Source organism: Microtus pennsylvanicus, chromosome 9 (genome assembly GCF_037038515.1).
Source record: "Microtus pennsylvanicus isolate mMicPen1 chromosome 9, mMicPen1.hap1, whole genome shotgun sequence".
NCBI classification, from domain to species: domain Eukaryota; kingdom Metazoa; phylum Chordata; class Mammalia; order Rodentia; family Cricetidae; genus Microtus; species Microtus pennsylvanicus.
In genome coordinates this window covers 58,251,062-58,271,118 of record NC_134587.1, presented here as the reverse complement: position 1 = coordinate 58,271,118, position 20,057 = coordinate 58,251,062, and the positions used below count along the sequence as shown (strand labels likewise).

Here is a 20,057-nt window from a genome sequence, read left to right as displayed (position 1 = left end):
AGCAGCACTCTGATTCCCAGATGGGTCAGATCGCCATGGTTTCTAATGATCATCTAATTAAGCAGATGGTTTGATGGCCTCCCAATGCCATATACAGAGCACAAAGGCTTCTTCCCCTACCCCTAAATTAGAGCAAGGACTTCAACCTGGGTGAGAGAACCCAGGGAGAACCCCCATCAAGCATTAAGGCTGGCAGCAGAATTACTGCTGCCAATTGGGACTGTCTGTGCTGGTGCGGCACGTAAGTGGGTGGATGGTTCTCTGCTCGGGCTGCGGTCAAGTGATGTGGATGGATGTGGCAAGGAGACGGGGAAACAGAGTGTTGGGAAGAGTAAGTGAGCCTGAGTCTATGGATCAGCAACTGTGGGTGACATCTCCCTGAGGACTGAAGGTGATTTATCTATTAAAAGTCTCGGGGGACGCTGTTACTAGACACACATAAAGGTAGCTAAATAATAAGGGACAAAGTCAATTCTCAAAAACTAAGATTGTAGAAGATGCGGTTCCCCCGACGGGATCTGCAGCTGAGCATTGGTTTTTTTCCCCGAGGGATATGTGAACTTTCCGGAGGATCATGGTGAGTTGTCCATGTGTCCTGTGTCCTCATGAGTCCCCATGAGACCCAGCTTATGCTGCCTACCAGGAGAAGAAAGCTGAAAATTGATGCCAGGAAGAGTTATGGGGTCATAGATGCAACTCGAATAGCAGCACCCAGCTACAACTAAGGTTTCTGTCTCCACAGGCTCATGAGCTTGAAGCACCTGCCCTCAGGTGGTGCTGGAGTTAGGGAGGCAGAGATGGAGACAGAGCCATGCTGGATGAAGTGGGCTGCTGGGACCCGGGCTCTTAGGGTTATAACCAGGTCCTACTTCTGGCCCCTGTCTGTCTGTCTTTGTTTCACCCCCCCATCACATCACCAAGCAGCCTCGCACGCCTAAGGCCACAGCTCTGTGCCACCATTCTGCTCTGTTGATAGAGCCAAGGTGAACCCTTCTCCCTTAAGCTGTTTCTTGTCATGTGTTTTGTGATAGGAATGAGGTCTGTAATTACAAGCCCTGACACCTGGTTTCCAGACAAGCGTGCTCGGCCTTGGCCTCCATCCACCACCAGGCCAAGGTTTGTTCCCTTGCTTTTTTGCACACAGAGGGCAAATGATAAAAAACCAAAGTCCCCAATGGACACAGTGTCCTCTGAAACATTCCCCTGTGTGGACATTTCTCTGGAGGATTATGGTTGATCACAAGACATGGTTTTGAATATGGAAAAGCTCTTTTGGTGTTTTTTTGTTTGTTTGTTGCTGTTTTCAAGGGACTTTAGGTAGAACATAGGTACAGTGTGGGCTATGTTGTGAACCAGTGGGGTGTCGGCTGCCAGCCTCACTCTCTGCCTGGGTGTGAGCAGTGTGTTGGGAGGAAACATGAATCCTGCTCTCCTGTGTCCTCTTACTACAGTTCACAGACAGACACAGCACAGGGTAGCAACGAGCAGACTGAAGATTTCAAAGACAAACCAGGCTATCACAGCTAGAGTCCAAGACACTCTGGCACAGTGAAGGAGGGTGAGTGTGACCTAGACAATGTGACACTGTGTATGGTCATCTCTGAGACTGTGCAGTTTTTCTAGGCCGCTGGTATAAATGATTACAGTCAGGAACAAGTAGGTAATAACACTGGAAAGTAATTATAAATCAGTCCTGTCTCCCAATGCTTTCAGTACAGCGAGAGTTTAACATCAGTGTCTCTGCAGGGTAAAGTAGTTCTTGCTTCCTCTTTTCAATCGTTTGTTTCTGAGTCATATGTGTGTGTGTGTGTATTCATATCTGCATGTGTGTCTGTGTGTGTGTATTCATGTCTGCATGTGTGTGACCCTGCATCTGGAGGCCCTAGGCTGAGGTTGAGAATCATCCTTGGCCATTCTGCCACCATATTAATTGACGCAGGGTCTCACACACAAACACAGAGATCATTGGTATGGCTAACACTGCTAGCCAGTTTACTCTAGGGTTCCCCATTACTGCCTTTGGAGCCTGAAGTTACAAGTGGCCCACCACTCCTCCTAGGCATTTATTTGAATTACTGGGGATAAGAATTTTAGTCCCCTGTCTTTCTTAATTATGGTTTCTATTGCCACGATGAAACACTGTTACCAAAAGGCAACTTGGGGAGAAAAGGGTTTATCTGGTTTATACATCCACATTTTAGTCTATCATTGAAGGAAGTCAGGACAGGAACTCAAACAGGGCAGGAACCTGGACTCAGGAACTGATGTGAAGACCCTGGAGAGGTGCTGCTTACTGACTTGCTCCTCATGGCTTCCTCAGTCTGCTTTCTTATAGGACCCAGGACCATCAGCCCAGGGATGGCACCACCTACCACGGGCTGGGCCTTCCCCCCCTTGGTCACTAATTCAGAAACTCGCTACAGTTGGATCTTACAGAGACATTGTTTTCAACTGAGGTTCCCTCCTTTCAGATGACTCTAGCTTGGGTCAAGGTGACATAAGACAATCCAGGACATCCTTACACTTGCCCAGCAAACACTTTAACTGCCAAGTCATCTCGCAGCCCTTGCACGAGGTGTATCTTACCCTGCACATCCCTTCTGACCATCCCTCCACAGAGGAATAAAACACTGGAGAGTGTGGTATGCAGCAACAATGAGGTGCAGATCATTAGAGCTCTCTCTCTCTCTCTTTCATTGCTGAGTGGCTTGCAGAATGGAGCCCCAGGGCTCTCCTGTGAGCCCCCAGTGGCACTTTACTTTATAATCCAGAGGAGAGGCGCACCATACACCGTAGCTGCTTGCTTTAACAGGTTGACAGTATGAAAAAAAATTGCTGATTATGAAAGGCAGGCCTCGGGGCTGGAGAGATGGCTCAGAGGTTAAGAGCATTGCCTGCTCTTCCAAAGGTCCTGAGTTCAATTCCCAGCAACCAGATGGTGGCTCACAACCATCTGTAATGGGGTCTGATGCCTCTTCTGGCCTGCAGGCATACATTCAGACAGAATATTGTACACATAATAAATAAATAAATAAATAAATAAATAATGAAAGGCAGCCCTCCTCTGAAAACACTGTGTTATTTCCGGAGTTTTCGGTAGCAGGTTCTCCTGCTGACAGTGCATTCCAAGCCTAATGGCCTCTTGGTTATGTTTGGCTCATCTGAAAAGATGCCCTGTTTTTGCCAGGTGCACAGCCCTCGGCAGACGGACATGCTAGCGACTGTAGGTTTACAAACGATGGGAGAAGGCAGCGTCCCTAGGTCATTCACTCAAGTCAAAGCTAAGTTTTACACCACACTGAACTAAATATTTCATTCTGTAACCTCCTGCTTGGTTTTGCTCCATGGCATCACGGAACTGTGAAGTGACAAGAGCAACTGGGATGACCGTTATTAGGAGTGGGGTGGCTTTACCGTTTTCTCAACAGATGACCGTGGTGGGAGCCAAATGCAGGTGTGAGGTTAGTTAGTCTCGTTTCTCACTTTGCTGTCAGTGATGACTTCATCTGTGTCCACAATGTTTAGCAAACAGTGAAGTCCCATCTTCCTCATCACTGCTCATCTAGTTTCTGGGGGTCCTCACCAGATATGTGACATCTTCTCACGAGATGGCATCTTACGTCATCATCCCTACAAGGAGCCAATTGCCCTGCAGGCAAGATTCTTGGTGGGCACACCTGTGATGGAGCTTCAGTACGGCTTGCCTTCGGCCTTCAGTCGAAAGAACTCTGCTCCTGCGTTAGATTTTCTTCCTTTGTTGTGACCAAATTCCTGGGAGGAAGCCACTTCAGGGAGGGGATGTTTATGTTGGCATCACAGTTCTGATACAGTCCATCAGAGCGGCCAAGGCAAGATGGTGGGGCCAGCTCCTGCCCGTCAAGGCAGGAGGATGCTTTCTTACACATCCCCGGATCTGGAAGCTGAAAAAGGAGGCCGACTTCTCAGATCCTTTCTCCTTTCACTGAGTCCCAAGCCCCAACCTGTGGGAGGGTGCTGCCTACAGCCAAGGAAGTTCTTCCCCTTAGTTAACTCTCTCTGGAAACACCTGACAGCCATCCCCAAATACACGCTTCACTAATGTCCCACGTGTTCCTTAATCCAGTCAAACGAGCAATCCAAATTACACACCACAGCTCCATCCCTTGCCAACTTGACATCCACACATTTCTCTCTCAACAGTGACAGTCCCCAGTCAGAATACTGGAAAGGCCCAAGACAAAAGGGATGCAGAGAATAGGGACCGGGATCATGGAATCTGATGAACAGTCTTTACCCCATCTTTTGTGCAGGACCCTACTGCAGCACAGTGGACTTTGGGGATCAGGGCTGCATAGAGAACAAGAGCAGCATTCTAGAACAATCTCCCAGCCATGAACCTGCTCCTGGGTATCTCCTTGGATTGCAGACAAAAAAGCAATAGGTTTTATCTGCAGCTTTCCACATCTGTCCCTGGTAATGAGTTTGTGTCTGACTTCAGAACGGAATTGTTTTCTCAGGGAGGGTCTTGGTATCACTATTTTAATGTTAATTGTTTTCAGAGACTGAAAATAGAAAGGTAGGGTTTGGGAGAAACCAGCTACGCGGCTGACTCCTGACTATAAGATGTTAGATTTTGTGATGGGGGGGGGGAGGGATCTCTTAATCCTGAAAGCCTCAGCATGCTCCTCAGCAAACAGGAAGGCAACACCTGCTTCTTTCCCTCACAGAGAAAGGGAGTCGGAGCTCTGATAAATAGGAGAAAGCCACAGGTAATTGGCAGCTGCTGTGCTGTGGATGAACGCCGTCACTTCCACAGCCTGTGTGGGAGTCTGCTCGCCACAGCATGGCCACCACCACGGCACTGCTTCTCCGGTTTCCGGGGCTTTGTGTTCTGTTGTGGGAGTTGCCTAGTTTTTAAGGGGAAGAGGAAAGAAATGGGCACACCAAGGCCTCCCCAGGAAGCTGAGAAGTAGCTTCTGGATGGGAACCCGACATCTCTCTAGGCCTCAGTAGTGGGAGCTGTCTTCTGTCCTCTCCCTGCCTTCCCCTGCATCCGAGCTTTGTTCACCTCTCCCAGGCCACTGCTGTTCTCTGACAGATGATGTTTGTGAAGTCCCTCCACAAACAAGGTACACACATGGAAGCCAGGGGGTTCCAGGGACACTTGGAATTCAGCCAAGAGTCCCAAGCGCCTTAGGACCTCACATTAGAGATTTGTTCCTCTACTGGGATTTCTCTCACTGAAGTGGGAATCCCAGAGTCTGAGAGAAGGCAGGGCAGGGACAGGAGGTTTGGTCATTTATTGTTTTGTATTTCTAGTAACAAGCCCTGCACGTAAACTCTGAGTTGTTGGGTAACTTAGGGATCCATTCTACAAGTCTGTCTGCAAAGCCTGACTGTATGTCTGTCTGCATAATCCTGGCTGAATGTCTGTCAGCACAAGCCTGGCTGTATGTCTGTCTGCAAAGCCTAGCTGTACAATTTGCTTATATGAATTATTGGGTATTTGGAGATCAAAATTATGGTACTTTTGGGGAGATAAAAGTCAAACTATGATGGAGGAAGGTCATTGGTTAAAAAATAAAGAAACTGCCTTGGCCCATTTTATTTGTTAGAACATAGGTGGGTGGAGTAAACAGAACAGAATGCTGGGAGGAAGAGGAAGTGAGCTCAGAGACGCCATGTTCCCCTCTCCCGGGCAGACTCGATAGCTCTGCTCTCTGAGACGCACACGATGAAGCAAGCCGCCAGGTCAGACATGCTGAATCTTTCCCGGTAAGACCGGTGCTACACAGTTTATTAGAGATGGGTTGATTGGGATATCAGAATTAGCCAGTAAGGGCTAGATCTAATGGGCCAAGCAGAATGGGCCAAGTAGTGTTTAAAAGAATACAGTGTCCGTGTAATTATTGCTGGGCATAAGCTAGCCAGGTGGCGGGGGTGCTGGGGACGCAGCCCCGCCGCTCATATTACTACAAAATTATGAGCACCTAGGCATTTAAAAAGCTTTCCCAAATATTACAGAGGACAAAGAGCTCTGCCCTTTGCATGGGTAAATTTGGCTACTGATCAGTTTATTAAAAGCCAAACATTTCTCAGCATCATTGACTAAAGTGTGATTTTTCCAGACATTGGAGAATTAGAAACACTCAACTGTATAGCCACACCTCCCTCACACAGATACCTTTGTTTGATGCAGAGGGGCCAAGCAATTAGTGAATTAGTCCCATCTGCCAAAGAGCCACGGTGCACCACAGCCCATGCGCTTGAGGAGGTCACAGAGCTGGCGAGAGAACGCTTGCCCGGTTCCTTTTATGCACAGGCCTGATGTGCACTTTGTTGTAAGCAGAAACACCAGCCTTCTCCGGGGATGCCAATCGAGTTTTTCCTCATTTGGACCCAGAGGGCAATTTTATGTTGATTTGAGGTGGTTCCGGAATGCAAGGGAATGTCTATGCTCCTGAATGTTTGTAATCTTCTGTGCTAGAGGAGGCTATAGATGGTGCAGGTCAGCAGGGAGACTCGCAGCAGCTAACCATGCGCTGGTTCTGTCTACACTTTTGATAATAGCCATGCGCCTTAGGGCTACCTTTGACCTGTTCCTGGGAGCAGGCACACACTCAAGCACATTATGACAGAGGATGACATTTGGAGCTGAGGGGAAACTGAGCAGCTGTGGACTACAACACAAGATCTGCCCACGGGCAAGAGGCATAGGTGATGCCGACTATTATTTGAGGTCAAGATTTGCATAAGTGTTGCCATCTCATCTGAATAGATCAGCGATTAAGGGATGATCCTGTTGTAATTTCTGCACGAACGCCATCAGCAGAGAACAGGTATTTCCAAACAGGGAGCTTGAACAAGAAGGCATGGATCCCTGCTGGGAAGTCAGGAAGGCTTCTCGCTGCTAACCAACGTTCAGGTGCTTGCACTGTACCTGGCATAGAAGCTTTGAACCCTCACCAACATTGACTCAAGATGCCACTGCCTCTGTCTCTGAGCAGAAGATGAGATGGAAATTCTTTAACTTTGGTCTTTCCCATTTAGCACTGTTTGGATGTAATATTTAGAAAAACATATCTTCCCAAGTAGCAGAAAGTCTGTATATATTACCTATCGATTCCAGGGAACATTGCCAAAAATGGACGGAGGATCTTGCTGGGTGTGTTTTGGTGGCACGCAAGCCGTGAGCACTGCAGTGCTTATGCAATGAACAGTGAATCCCGGATTCCAGAGTCAGCATTGCTGGGGGCAGAGGGCACCCTTTCTAGTGCAGATGGGATATAGGGATGGTTCTGTCTGAGATAAAGGTACTAAGAATATGTCTTTTCCCTTGAAGAATGTATAGATGAGATATTTATAAATATTAACAGAGATTTGCCCCTGGCATGTGCTTCCAGCTCCCCTAGTGGCGGGGAGTGGTGTGGCAGAAGAGAGACGAACAAAACAGAAACAGAGCTTTCTCTGCAACCCTGTAACCCTGTAACCTGTTCCCTTTGGTCCATTCAAAATCACCTACAGGCAAACTTTAAAAGTCCTTTAAAGTCTAAGACAAACTACATTCTAAGATAAAGAGCACCCTTCTATGAAACTTAATTATAAAATACAGACTTCCAAACCCAGAAATATTCTTATCGGGGATGTTTACATAATCAAATAGAATGTCTGAGATTTAGAGCCATTTCCACTTGGCTTACGCCAACCTTCAGAGAAAGCGCCGACTCTAAGAAATACCTACATGACGATGTCTTTCTAGCTACGTCCCTGTGCGTCTCATCTACTCTACTTGAGGCAGATTTTCCATCAGTAAAGACTCAACCCACCTGCTCAACACAAGACAGGCTGTACAGTCAGTCATCTTTGGTACGCTCTGGGTTCACAGAGTCAGAAAATAATGAAATGAGTGTTTTTTTTTTAAAGGAATAGTTCATGAATAAGATTCATCTTCGTTCTGCGTGGCTCCCTGCCACTTCCCCCGCCCAGACTTCCACAATATGGCTATTTCCATGGGTATCCCATCTTCCTGACCCTTTCCAGTGGGCCAAGCCTCACAAAGGGCACAAGGGCTGAACTACCACTCAGAGCAATGGCGCCTCCTAGTGGCCTGGCCGAGCCTCGTTTGCCGCTTGAAAGAGGCCTCACGTTGTCAAAGGAAGCAACGTCAAACCGGGAGATGAAAGACAAATGCCAAGCAGCTGATACTTTAACCCCAGGAGAGCAAAGGCAGATAGTGGTCCAGCCGTTTCTGCCTCAAGGGCCGAATGGCGAAATTCCATTTCTACTTGGAATCTGAAAAGCGCAGGTTGGGCATTTGTGAGTTTCCTCCCGCCAGGCTCTATGACTGTTGCTTGCTGCAGCTCAGTGACAAAAATGTATATTTCACCCTCCACCCTGACCTTTTCTTAAAGAATTGTGGGAAGAAGTGCTCTAGACAGATCCACTGTCCTCCTATCAGGCTTTGCCTCCCTTTGTCCCAGGTACCGGAGAATAGAGTGTGGGAGTCGCAGGCTGTTGACAGTGCCTGGAGCCCTCGCTCCTGCCACCTTAGTGCTGCCATTGCTTTTGGTCCCGTGCTTGTGCCAATTCTTCCCTGCAGTTCTGCACCCTATACTATTAGAGCTGACAAGATCCCTCAGCTTTCAAGAACAATCCATGCCTGTGATCCCAGCACTCTGGAGACTGAGGCAGGAGGATTGCCACAAGTTGGAGGTTGGCTTAGAGTACATACTGAGACTCTATCTTTTTTTTTTTTTTAAAAAAAAGAGAAGCAAACTTAATGTTTTTTTTGTTTTTTGTTTGTTTTTTCGAGACAGGGTTTCTCTGTAGCTTTGGAGCATGGCCTGGAACTAGCTCTTGTAGACCAGGCTGGCCTCGAACTCACAGAGATCCACCTGCCTCTGCCTCCTGAGTGCTGGGATTAAAGGCATGCGTCACCCCTGCCCGGCTGAAGCCAACTATTTTTAATGAATGAAGTTGCTCACAATGTCTAGAATGGTCATGGGGTAGAATTACACACCAGAGAACCTCAAAACTGTTCACGATTTCTCACATCTGAACTCACAGTATCCACAATGAGGAATTTACTGACTATTTTATGTCCTCGAGGTCACCGCGCCTCAAAGCCAGAGGAACACTGTGAACCATGCTGCCGAGTGTGCAGAGCCCTCTCCACACTTCACGGCTATCTAGGAATGGATGGGGACCAACCACCACGAATGCCCGCCGTGACAGTAAAGTAACCACACACTAGATGAATCAATGTCCAGGCGATTTTAGGTATAAAAACGCCTTTCAGTCTAAAGAGGCCAGAGGAAGATGGCTGAGAATGTGGAAGGAAGCGATCCCTTGGGTACACTGTGAATAACAGCCCGCGGACCCCGCAATAGAAAGTGGATTTACTCCGCTAAGGATGAACCCTTGTAAGCCTTAATAATCACGTAAGCTGCTCCAGCACATGGCAGGGGCATTAAATCCCTCCCTTCCACATCTTACCCATAACCCCTTTCACATTCTCAGAGATCAGCCTGCTCTATCTCGTGAGAGCATGTCAGACAAAGCGCGTAAGCCCGTTTCCCTCACAGGCCAGAGAGAATTCCCTCATGCTCAAGTGAGTTGTTGAGAACTCCTACATCTGGGCAGGGAGGACCTGAGCTCCTGTCACTGGGATTTCGGGTATGACAACAGTAGTCATAAACGGTCATAAGGATTTTCTTTTCAAATTAGAATGTATTTTGTGACAATCCAAAGTAGGAACAGAGATGTGCTGCTATGTGCTTCAGCTGCTGTGCAGGTTGATGTCACCTGGGGAGGGAAGCAAAGTTACAGGAAGTGTCCACAGGCTTGCTGACACTTGTCTGTACCCTTGAGATGGGACTGCTGATTCCTCCTCCTCCTCTTCTTCTTCTTTCTCCTCCTCCTCCTCTTCAATTTATTTCATTATTTATCTACACATACATGAGCACACCTGTGTACCTGTGTGTGGGTGCCCGTGGGAGCCAGAAGAGGGTTTCGGATCCTTTGAGGCTGAAGTTACAGGCTGCCGTGAGCTACCTGATGTGGGTGCTGGAGCAGAACCCACACCCCCAGGAAGAACAGTAAGTGCTTTTAACTGTTGAGCCATCTTTCCAGCCCTACCCTCCAGGTTTCTAAATAACAAGCTCTGTCTAGACTTACATGGACTTCACTCCTTTTAACAGAAAGGAATCTAGAAGAATCCACCCAGTTCTGACCTATAGGAAGGCACATTCGATGGGACTCTGAAAACTTTTAGTTCTAGCACCAAATAGCAATTTTTGACATTATTTAATGGTTTCTTTTTAGATCCCATTTGGTTGTTGTGATAAAATATGACTTGTAGAATTCTAGCAGTTTGTTGTTCTTTACATTTATAATTTCACTTATTAACAGCCTATAATTAGCAATAAATTGTTAGTTAAACAATCAGCCTCACAAGGCATAGCTGGGGAGTGGTTCCTCTTCCTCTTCTCAGAGGTTCCTAGCCTTGCCCTACTTTGTTTATATTGCTTTTCACTGTTTCCTAATTTTACTATATAAGGTCCTGCTCTCATCAACCCAGAGGAGCTAACATATTTATGCATTCTTCCTTAAAGAAAGAGCAAGTTGATGAGTGCACAGAACACTGCTCTGGGTCCAGCTCTTGCATCAGTCCCTGGTCTTACCCGAGTAAGACTCCTCCCCACTCTGAAATCTCTTATCCAAACAGGCTCAGGTACCCATTGCCTCTGTCCTCAGTGGGACGTGGGGGTTTGGCGGTTACATTTCTCCTTGGGATAGAGAGATGCCTGCTTCATTTCCTCTCCAAAAGAGAACATTGAGAAGACATTTTGATTTTGTAAACGAGCATTTATATGTGTGTGTGTGTAATATATATATTCCTCTCTATGACTGTTGGATCTTCAAGCACATCACACAGGACACCGAGGATGAACAGATGCGCTGAGCACTGTATCAGAGATTGCCAGAACATTCTCAGAGAATGGCGAAGCTGGCTGCATTCCTCATCTGCGGAACACAGGGTATTTCTTGTTGCTGGCAGCTGGCTCCAGCTGCAGCAACCTAACTGCCAGCTCCCTGGAGTAGCCAGGAACTGCAGACTGTCCCTTCAGCTGGGCTGTGTCTGAGAAAACAGAAACAGAACGAAGCTTCGCTCTTCCCTGGGCTGGGGATATGAGAGAAGAAAACCTGACCACCAGGGCCACACTCTGTTAGGGACAAGGGAATAACTGGACAGATGACAATCCCAGATACTGTTGGAACATAAGGACTCCAGGGAGGGATGGTGAATAGGAAATCAAACACATATCAGCAACATCAAGCCGGCAACGGATGCCATGTCCAAGCAATAAGGAAGTGTCATAGGAAAACAATAACAACACAGCTGAGCAGGAGCATTTCAAGTTTGCTAGCTCACATCAAGTGCAAATTTGTCACGTCATGTCAGGGCTGGCATTGAGAAGTCACAGAAAGATGAGTTCCTACCTTATTGCTACTGGTTGCCTGGGGTCAAGTTTCTGGGACTCCAGCTCTGACTGGCCCCTCGCTCAGGATGTGGCTTACTCTGTGCACACAGAGGAGCATGCACACCCACACTCACCAGGGTTTCTGCTCACCTTCAGCCTCCCTGATCCTGCGCCCCACTGCGGACCTGCGCAGCACACTCCTTCCCGAGTTGAAGAGGCTGGCCAGCTCATCCAGGGGACTGGACAGCGGCCTGCTGTTGGGTGGGCTGTAAGGGCTCGGAGGGGAGAAGGTGGAGGAGGCTTTCCTAAGGTCTGCTCTGACTGTCCTTCCAGGTGAATATGGAGTTTTGACGAAGGAGCTGCAGGGACCCAGTATTGGGGCTGAACTGGGCTTGGGCTGTGCTCTGGGCAGGTCAGAGTTAGTCAACGCTTTAGCTGCTGTAACCAAGACGGAATCTGGTGGGAAGGCGAAGTGTGTGGGTGGCCGGCAGGGTGCAGGGACTGGTCCACAGGGTGCAGGAGGTGGTCCTGGGGGTGGTGGTGGCGTGGAAGGTGGTGAGACTCTGCTGGACCCATTAAACACAGCAAAGCCAGGGGATGCTGGCTGGTCACTATCGCCCTTCTGGGCTTTGGAGGACTGCGGCGACAAGGGACTGGAACCTTCGGATTGCACCGGGTACTTGAGGTTTGTCTCCAAGACCGGCAGTTTCTTCACCTCCAGGGGTGTCAGGGGTGACTCATCAGAAGCTGGGGAGCAGGTCACTGGGGTAGGAGGGAAGACGAGGAGTGGTGGCCTGTGGGGAAGCAGATTTGGGAAAGGTGGAGGGATGTCACACGTGTCCTTCAAGGGCTGGCAGTTCCCTCCGCTAGCCTCCAAGACGATGGCTTTTCGAGTCTCCAAAAACAGAGGAGGTGAGGCAGGCAGGAAGGTGAGCATCCCTGGACCACAGCCCTCCTCAGGCAAGACATACTTCATCTCCTCGTACACAGACTCGCCTTGGTCGGGGCTGTCCGTCTCAGAGCCTGCTGCCCTGGCTGCGTTCCCCACCATCTCTATGTACACAGGCTCAGCATCATCGTCATAGTCCCCCTGTGGCAATGGCAGGTGCAGGGGCAGCTGTGGTGTACATGGTGGCACCGAGTCAGGCCTGGACCACTGCACGCTCAGTGTCCCTGGAGCCTGATGCCTGCCCACATGGCCCATCACACCAGGAGGCCGCGGTCCCCAGATCTCCTCATAGGAGCCGCTAAGCTTCGTGTGCGGACTTCTCTTTGGCTTTCGAGGAGGGATTTTCTTCATGGTGCTGTAATCATCGCTGTGGGGTCTGGGTCGTGTCAGAGCTAAGGCAGAAGACAGACATAGGAGGGTCAGTTGGCAATGTATCCCAGAGAAGCCAGGCCTATATGGGGTTGAGCAACCCTGCCCTGAATCATCTTGATTGACACCACCCATGTCCTCTGAACAGAAAAGCCTCCTGGCTTGTGTTCTAGGACTCTGAAGGGGGACCTAGATGCCCAAGGCCACTGAGGGAAACTACCTTTGGTCTCAGCACCAGAGGCACAGGCTGCACACTGCAGCGGGATGAGCCGCAATAGCCCACAGAGAGGGAACTACTCCTGGGTGACAGTGCCTGGAGGTTTGGGGTGTGCAAATGAATGGCGGTGTAGAACTGTAATTGTACAAGACACCTGTCCTCAGCCTCACATACAGAGGAAAGCCGTTCCCTCAGAGGCAGGGGACAAGCTAACGGGTGTGAGCAGAGGGTTTTGCTGTGCTCCTGGCAACCTGTGCTCACACCGTAGTGGAAAGGGCGAAGTGTGTGGCTGGTTTTCTACCTCCATGGCCATCTTTGCATGACGGTGTCGTCCTAGAAATAGACAGTGGCTATAAACCGGAGATGCTAACTCCCCAGTTCCTAATGAGCGAGCAATCATTCCAACTCCCCAGAGCGCTGACCCACAGCAGCCCCTGAGCTTCCCCAGGCAGCCTAGGAAGCCAACATCACTATGGTGCCACTTCACAGACCAGCAGACTGATAACGGATAGCATTTTCCTCAGCTGAGAGAGATATTGAGAAGACCCTGCCTTCTGAGGCTGGGCCATGGCAGTGCAGTTCCTATTCCGGTAGAAGCGTCTCTGAGTGAATCCCGACTTCACTTGAGAAGTGTGGACACCTCACAGTAGACCATTCTGGGGGATGTGTGGAGAAACCTCAGGGAGGGGAAGAGACACTCCTTGGGAGGGAAAAGAAGCTTCAAGGAGAGAGAAGCCTCAGGGAGGGGAGGAACCAGGGTCAGAAGGTCCAAAGACTTTACCGACAGACCTAGAAATAGATAAGCCACACCTTTAAGGGTCTCAGGTGTAAAGACGATTGCAGTCCTGCTGCAGAGAACAGGCCAGTTTCTAGACTACCAGAGAACACTGCCAACATCCTTAAATCCAAAGTCACTGACATCTGGGGAATTTGTAACCCCAAGCACGCTGTGCAGTACTGGGGCCTATGAGTGGACTATGGCTCTGCTTGGGACACAGTGACCTCACCTGAGAAGGTCAGCATTGAAGCAACCCTTAGCAGTAGCCTAGATTCTGAGAGGGGTCAAGGACACATGCGGTGTGGAAGCTGAAGGAAGCTAGACAGAGCTGAGCAGGGCTTAGGCTGCCGTGAGAGGGTGGGTAGATAATGTCCAGCTGGCCGAGAATGCTTCCGGGCCAGCTGTCCTAGCTGCTTGGAGGGTCCTTCCAGTGTGACATCGAAGAGACAAAGCAAAGGACTTATTATGAAAGGGATCAGGGCTTTCTTGATCTGTGACCCCAGCATGGCTCCCTGGCATGTTGGAAGAGGGCACACTATTCCAACATGGAGAAGGGACTTGGACCCGCAGGAAACTGCACTTAATTTGGAGCCACACGCTTGCTGACAATATCCTCCACTAAGACTTCAGAGAGACCTATGGAGCCCTGCACTGATCTCTCCAAATAAGCAAAGCCACGGGCCTGAGCGTTGCCTCACAGACAGTGAAGAAAACCCAATACAGGAGAACGGTTCCTCACAGACAGTGAAGAAAACCCAATACAGGAGAACGGTTCCTCACAGACAGTGAAGAAAACCCAATACAGGAGAAAGGTTCCTCACAGACAGTAAAGAAAACCCAGTACAGGAGAACGGTTCCTCACAGACAGTGAAGAAAACCCAATACAGGAGATATGGCTGCTGACTAATGGGATGTGTTACCCACTGATTCATGAGTGGCTCACAAAGCCTTTAAAGGGACTGTGTCCATGTACCCTGAAAATGTGGCAATGCCCAGAGAAGATATTCTGGTCCCTGGAATTTCATATCCAGGAAACAGGCTGAGAGAACACTGGCCCTAAGGCTACATCACTGTCAAGACAAGGAACTGGAACTCAAAGGGAGACCCGAAGATCCCAGAGCATCAACCTAAGAGGCAAGGAAGGTCCTAATTGGCGCCAGGTCTCCATTTCCAACTAACTGATTGTTGTTGTAAATGTCACACACAAGGGACCCTGGGAGTCACATCCCTTCCCCCTTAAGGCACGATCATATGTAACACGTATCTGATACTGTCTGTCCAGCCGATGTGGACTGTCATTTTAGGTCACAAGTCTACTGACCCTTGCCCAGGTGAACACGAAAAGCTTGACTTTGAAGGGCCAGGGACCCTCACTCTGTGTAAGGAAGTTCGGTCTAAGCCTTGAGTCCGGGTGGTGCTGGAAGGGGGCTGGGGGGGGGGGCTTCAGACGGTGGTGACTCTATTGTACACGACAAGAGGGTGAACTGTTTGGTTCAGACTGGACAGAAGGCTACTGGATTTTTCCAAAACATTTGCCCTAGATTTATTTTTAGTCCTATCAAGTGATTGAATCCGTATCTCCTTTCCCAAACCTGGAAAGGATGCTGAGACTGTCCTCATAGATAGGGTGAGGCAGAAGTGATGATTCATGTCCCCTGCATCAAAGGTGGGATCTATCTGCCTGCCTCTCCTCTCCTATGGTGAGGCCCTGGAGCATTGGCTTTCCAGGTTAACCCCAGAAGCCTCTATGCCATCAAAGCAGAGGCCAGCTAGAGATTCAGAAACCCTTGGGTGTCTAGGCCTCAGATGACTAAGGCATCCGACCTGGTAACCTGCTTCTAGATCATTCATGTGGGACCTTGAGTGGGAACCACCAGACAATCCATGTCTACTGAGACCCAAAGCTGGAGAGACAGAGAACAGCCATCACCTTATTTAAATCACTGTTTGGGTGGGTTGCTAAGCAACGGTAGGAAATGAATATAGCACCCCTCCAGACGTGCTTCAAAGGCAAGGTCTTTTGTATTAAATGGTGAGGAGCCTGTTGAATGAGGAAGCCAAGAAACAGCTCTGGGGGTCTCCCTGACTGGACCAAAGCTGGATGCCCGAGGGACAAAGGACAGGTCATATCATGCCCCCTGACTTAGTAACTTTATCTGCAGAGGGTGATTTGCCACAGGGTGCTCTAAGGATGGGCAACACTGAGAAGAAGGTCCCCATGTCAGCAAACATCCCTCTTTTTCTTCCGACTCTGCAGCAAGAGATTAGCCATTGAAGATGGTCATGGGAGCTAAACAACGCTCCTTAAAGCATGGTTGGAGCTCCAGCAGGGGCCTTGCCTGGAGGAAGACAGTGATTCTGCAGGGAACACAGCTTCCTGCTGAGCCCTCTGAATATTAATTTGGAGTCTTTGTGGGCCAGGATGAGGGATCTTCATTCTTCATAAGCTAAAATTAGGGAAGCCATAGTTAGAGTATTGAAATCTAATTTGGTCTGGTGGCTATTTTGGGGTGCGTACACGTGATTAGCTTATTTGCAAGTACGGATGTAAGGACAACTAAAATTTACTCATGTCAAGCATTTTCCTTTTTTAGTTTCTAAGTTTTTGTGTAAAATAATCACAAGCACTCAACAACGCCAAAGAAACAAAGTCTGAAAACAGCCCTGGTCACTGGGGGGAATATTGGGGCATTTCGGTATCTGACAGGAACTCAGAAGTCACACTGCACTTCCAGCCTCAGGAGTCGGAGACGCCACGCCTAGCCGAATGACCCTGAAGTTGTGTTCAACGCCTCCTAAGCTCTGGGAGGAGAGAAACATTTCCACAAACAAAATACCTCCTTTTGTGTGTGTGTGTGTGTGTGTGTGTGTGTGTGTAGGTACATTGGTGGTGTTTAAGTCACTGTTCACACCAGCACAACCTGGTCATATTATCTCTGGAAATAAGACAGGGTTCATGCAAACATCAGAAGAGAACAAGAGGAAAATGAGAGACGATGAGGATTTGTTTAAGAGCCCCCAATTTCCAGCTCTACCTGTGTGGTTTTGCTTAGGCTCAGTGCCTCCAGAATTTTTGTTATTGTTCATTTGTCCATCACAGGGCACGGGCACATTCTGCATTCATGCTTTCTGTTTTCTTTATCTTCACATCTATGTGACTTGTGGCACCTTGGTGACAGAACAGTGTCCTCCTAGTATGCTCAGAACCTAGGGACCTCGGATTGGGCTTCCCAAGAGGTTCTGAGACTTGTTCAGGGAGTTGATAAAGTCAGCTTGCCAGGCACAAAGAGAAACAGGGCTTGGCTTCACTCATGCTGTAGTGTTGAACCTTGTTCCATATTTTGGAGACTTTGGCCTTCTCTGAGTCTTCCGTCATCACTACCCCATCTCATCTTGGCAGGTTAGATGCCCCTTTCAATACCCACACTGCTCAAATGAATTTTCTCCTCATTCCACCCACCTCTTCTAAGATTCTCTTCTAGGTCTGGAGCTGAGACCCTACAGCAGTGGCCCTGGCAATGAGATTGGGCCACTACTCCCCTGCCCCATCGAAGGAGCTTCGCTGATGGGACGCTGATTCTCACAGGCCCACCTAGTGGAAGAGCAAACCAGCTTCCGGCCAGTGCCTGTTCTAACTCTCATCCTGCGTCCAGGGGCTGTCTACTGCACACCCTCGACATTGTCCCCTGGCCTCCGCTGCTTTCCTTTCTCCAGGTCACTTGAAAGAGACACCCTTCACGCTGCATACGGAGGCCATGTGAGCTTCTCTCACACCACCTTCTAAAAGCTGTGGTAATACCACCGGTGCATTAAAAAATAGCTGCCTTTATTTTGGGGTCAAAAAATTCCTACAAAGGCCTTTCTTATCTTATTCTTTCTAAAATAAAAAATATTAATTTGTATCTCTGTGTGAGTGTTTGCCTACGTGTGTGTATGTATACCACACATGTCTGGTACCCGCACGTCAGAGGAGGGTACCAGATCCCCTGAAACTGGAGTTACAGATGGTTGTGAGCCACCATGTGAACATGGGGAATCAAACTTGGGTTCTTGCAAGAATAGTTGGTGCTCCTCACCATTGAGACACTTCTCCAGTCCTCTTATTCTTTCCTTCTTTTTTTTTTTAAAAAAAATATTTATTTATTTATTTTTCTGGTTCTTTGAGACAGGGTTTATCTGTAGCTTTGGAGCCTGTCCTGGAGCTAGATCTTGTAGACCAGGCTGGTCTTGAACTCACAGAGATCTGCCTGCCTCTGCCTTCCAAGTGCTGGGATTAAAGGCGTGCGCCACCACCACCTGGCCCTCTTTTTCTCTCTTAAAGGCACTAAAGAATATGGCTTTGAAGGGATCTTGGATGCTGCCGCTGCTCTAAGTGTCTGTCAGGGGTCTTCCTTTAAATTGAGTTTGTTTTGCTGTGTTTCTGTATCATTGGCCCACTCGACTCCATATCTTAGGATGCCAGGTTTTGGTGAGGTCTTCTCAGGCATTAGCTCCAGAATCTTCTCTCACTTACCCGAGGCTACCACCACCTCTCTTTTCTCTCTATAGCAATGGCCTGTGGCTAAAATTATCATGAGCTGACTTGCTTACTACCCTCCCATCCCCATGCAGTTTGCTCCATTTCCGTGAAGGACACAGGCACACAGGTATACGGTGGTCATCCACCATGTGAGCCCTCTGTGCCCACTTTATTTATAACCTGTGAGACTCGTGAATGTCCTGTTGGAACTACCTGCTTTGCTTTACCTCAAGTCTAGCGCAGTCATCAGCGCACACTCACAGTATACGGACCTGGGAGAGTTGATGGATAGTGTTTGCCATTTCCACTTTCTGTGCAACCATTTCTTGACTCCTCAAACAGAGCTCTTTGCCATTTGGCCTCAAAAGTTACACAAAATGAATTTTGTGGCAATCCCCCTCTGCATCTATCATTTTACTCACCACATAAAGAAGCTTAAGTTTTTAATTAGATCATAATCAGGAAAGTCTGGTGAATACTTTCACCTTTTAACTAGAGAAAAATTACTATGGAGTAGCTAGCAACTTTTAATACTGCTTCAGCTTCGAAGCTTCTAGTTCAATGCAGAGGTGGGACCCGGAGTGAAGGAAATGACACATAAGAAGCTTTCCCCTAAGAGGCTTAAGGATTTGAATATTATTTATATTTTAATGATTAAAAGCTGCTGGCAAGCCAACAATTGGATTTATTTCTATTAAAAAATATATTAGGGCCGCAATGGTGCCATGGGCACTAACAGACCGGAACACAGCACATCAGTGAGCCGTGAGAACAGCATCCACTTGGCCCCCTTTGGCTAACCTTCACTGGCTGTGTCCTTGGCGGCTGACAGGCAGGCGCTCACAGCCTCATAGGAGGCACTCAGTCGGGTGTTGGGGTCCCTCTTTGGCTTGGGTGGAGGCTGTTTCCGTGGTGACGGGAGGCCAGTGCTGTCATCCATGCTGAACACAGAGTGCAGTGAGGGCGACCGGATGGATGGTCCAGCAAGAGTCTGAGCTAGGCTGTCCACTGCCATGGAGACCGGCACGGAGTTAGAGTGAACATGCCGGGAGCCTCCTTGGTCTTCAGCTCTTAAGGGAAGAGAAAACATGAACAGCCAGAGAGCACAGAGGCCCAGGTGTGTCATTCAGGTGACAGTGATGAGCCCACTCCCTTGACAAAGGTTCCTTGCCCGGGAACCTTTCTAGCCTTGCTGGAAAATCTGTGTGCAGCTCTTAGCAACCTGCTCACCCAAGGGGAGCTGCCCAGGCCTGTCTGGGCTGTGATGGAGCCCTGGGGATGTCTTCCATCACGGCTGCTTTTCAGTATTCTACCAGCAATGCTCCAAGTACTAAAAGGGCTTCGTGTTTCCCATCAGCCATCCCCAGAATGAATTTTTCACAGTCTGGTTCTTAAGCAAATCAAAAAGGCAGAATTTCAATCTGAATGATAATTTGTGGGAAATCCATCTTAATAGAGAGTTAGTGTTGCAGCCAGCGTGGGGAGTTCATCACCATTTCCCCTGGCATGCAGATGAGTGTGCTCCACACAGAACAAGGGAAATTCACAGCTTGGCATTCTTTCTCTCTCTCTTAATCTCTCTCTCTTAGTCTCTCTCTCTCTTAGTCTCCCTCTCTCTCTTTCTCTCTCTCTCTCTTAATCTCTCTCTCTCTTAGTCTCTCTCTCTCTCTCTGTTCATTTAATCTCACCAGCAATTACTAATTATGTGCAGAATTATTATTCTCGCTGTGACTGTGAGCTGCCTGGTGCCAAGTGAACTGCTG

General features: G+C 48.6%; 1 protein-coding gene across 2 annotated transcripts in view; it reads right to left on the bottom strand.

The window, feature by feature from the left end:
- The window catches only part of Myo16 (myosin XVI), a 418,849-nt gene that overhangs the window by 49,555 nt on the left and 349,237 nt on the right, over window positions 1-20,057 (bottom strand). For both annotated transcript variants that reach the window (XM_075986134.1, XM_075986133.1), the window contains exons 31-32: window positions 19,096-19,364; window positions 11,613-12,803 (exon numbers count right to left, since the gene is read on the bottom strand). In XM_075986134.1, coding sequence (XP_075842249.1) covers window positions 11,613-12,803; window positions 19,096-19,364 — 1,460 coding nt within the window. The remainder of the gene's footprint in view (window positions 1-11,612; window positions 12,804-19,095; window positions 19,365-20,057) is intronic.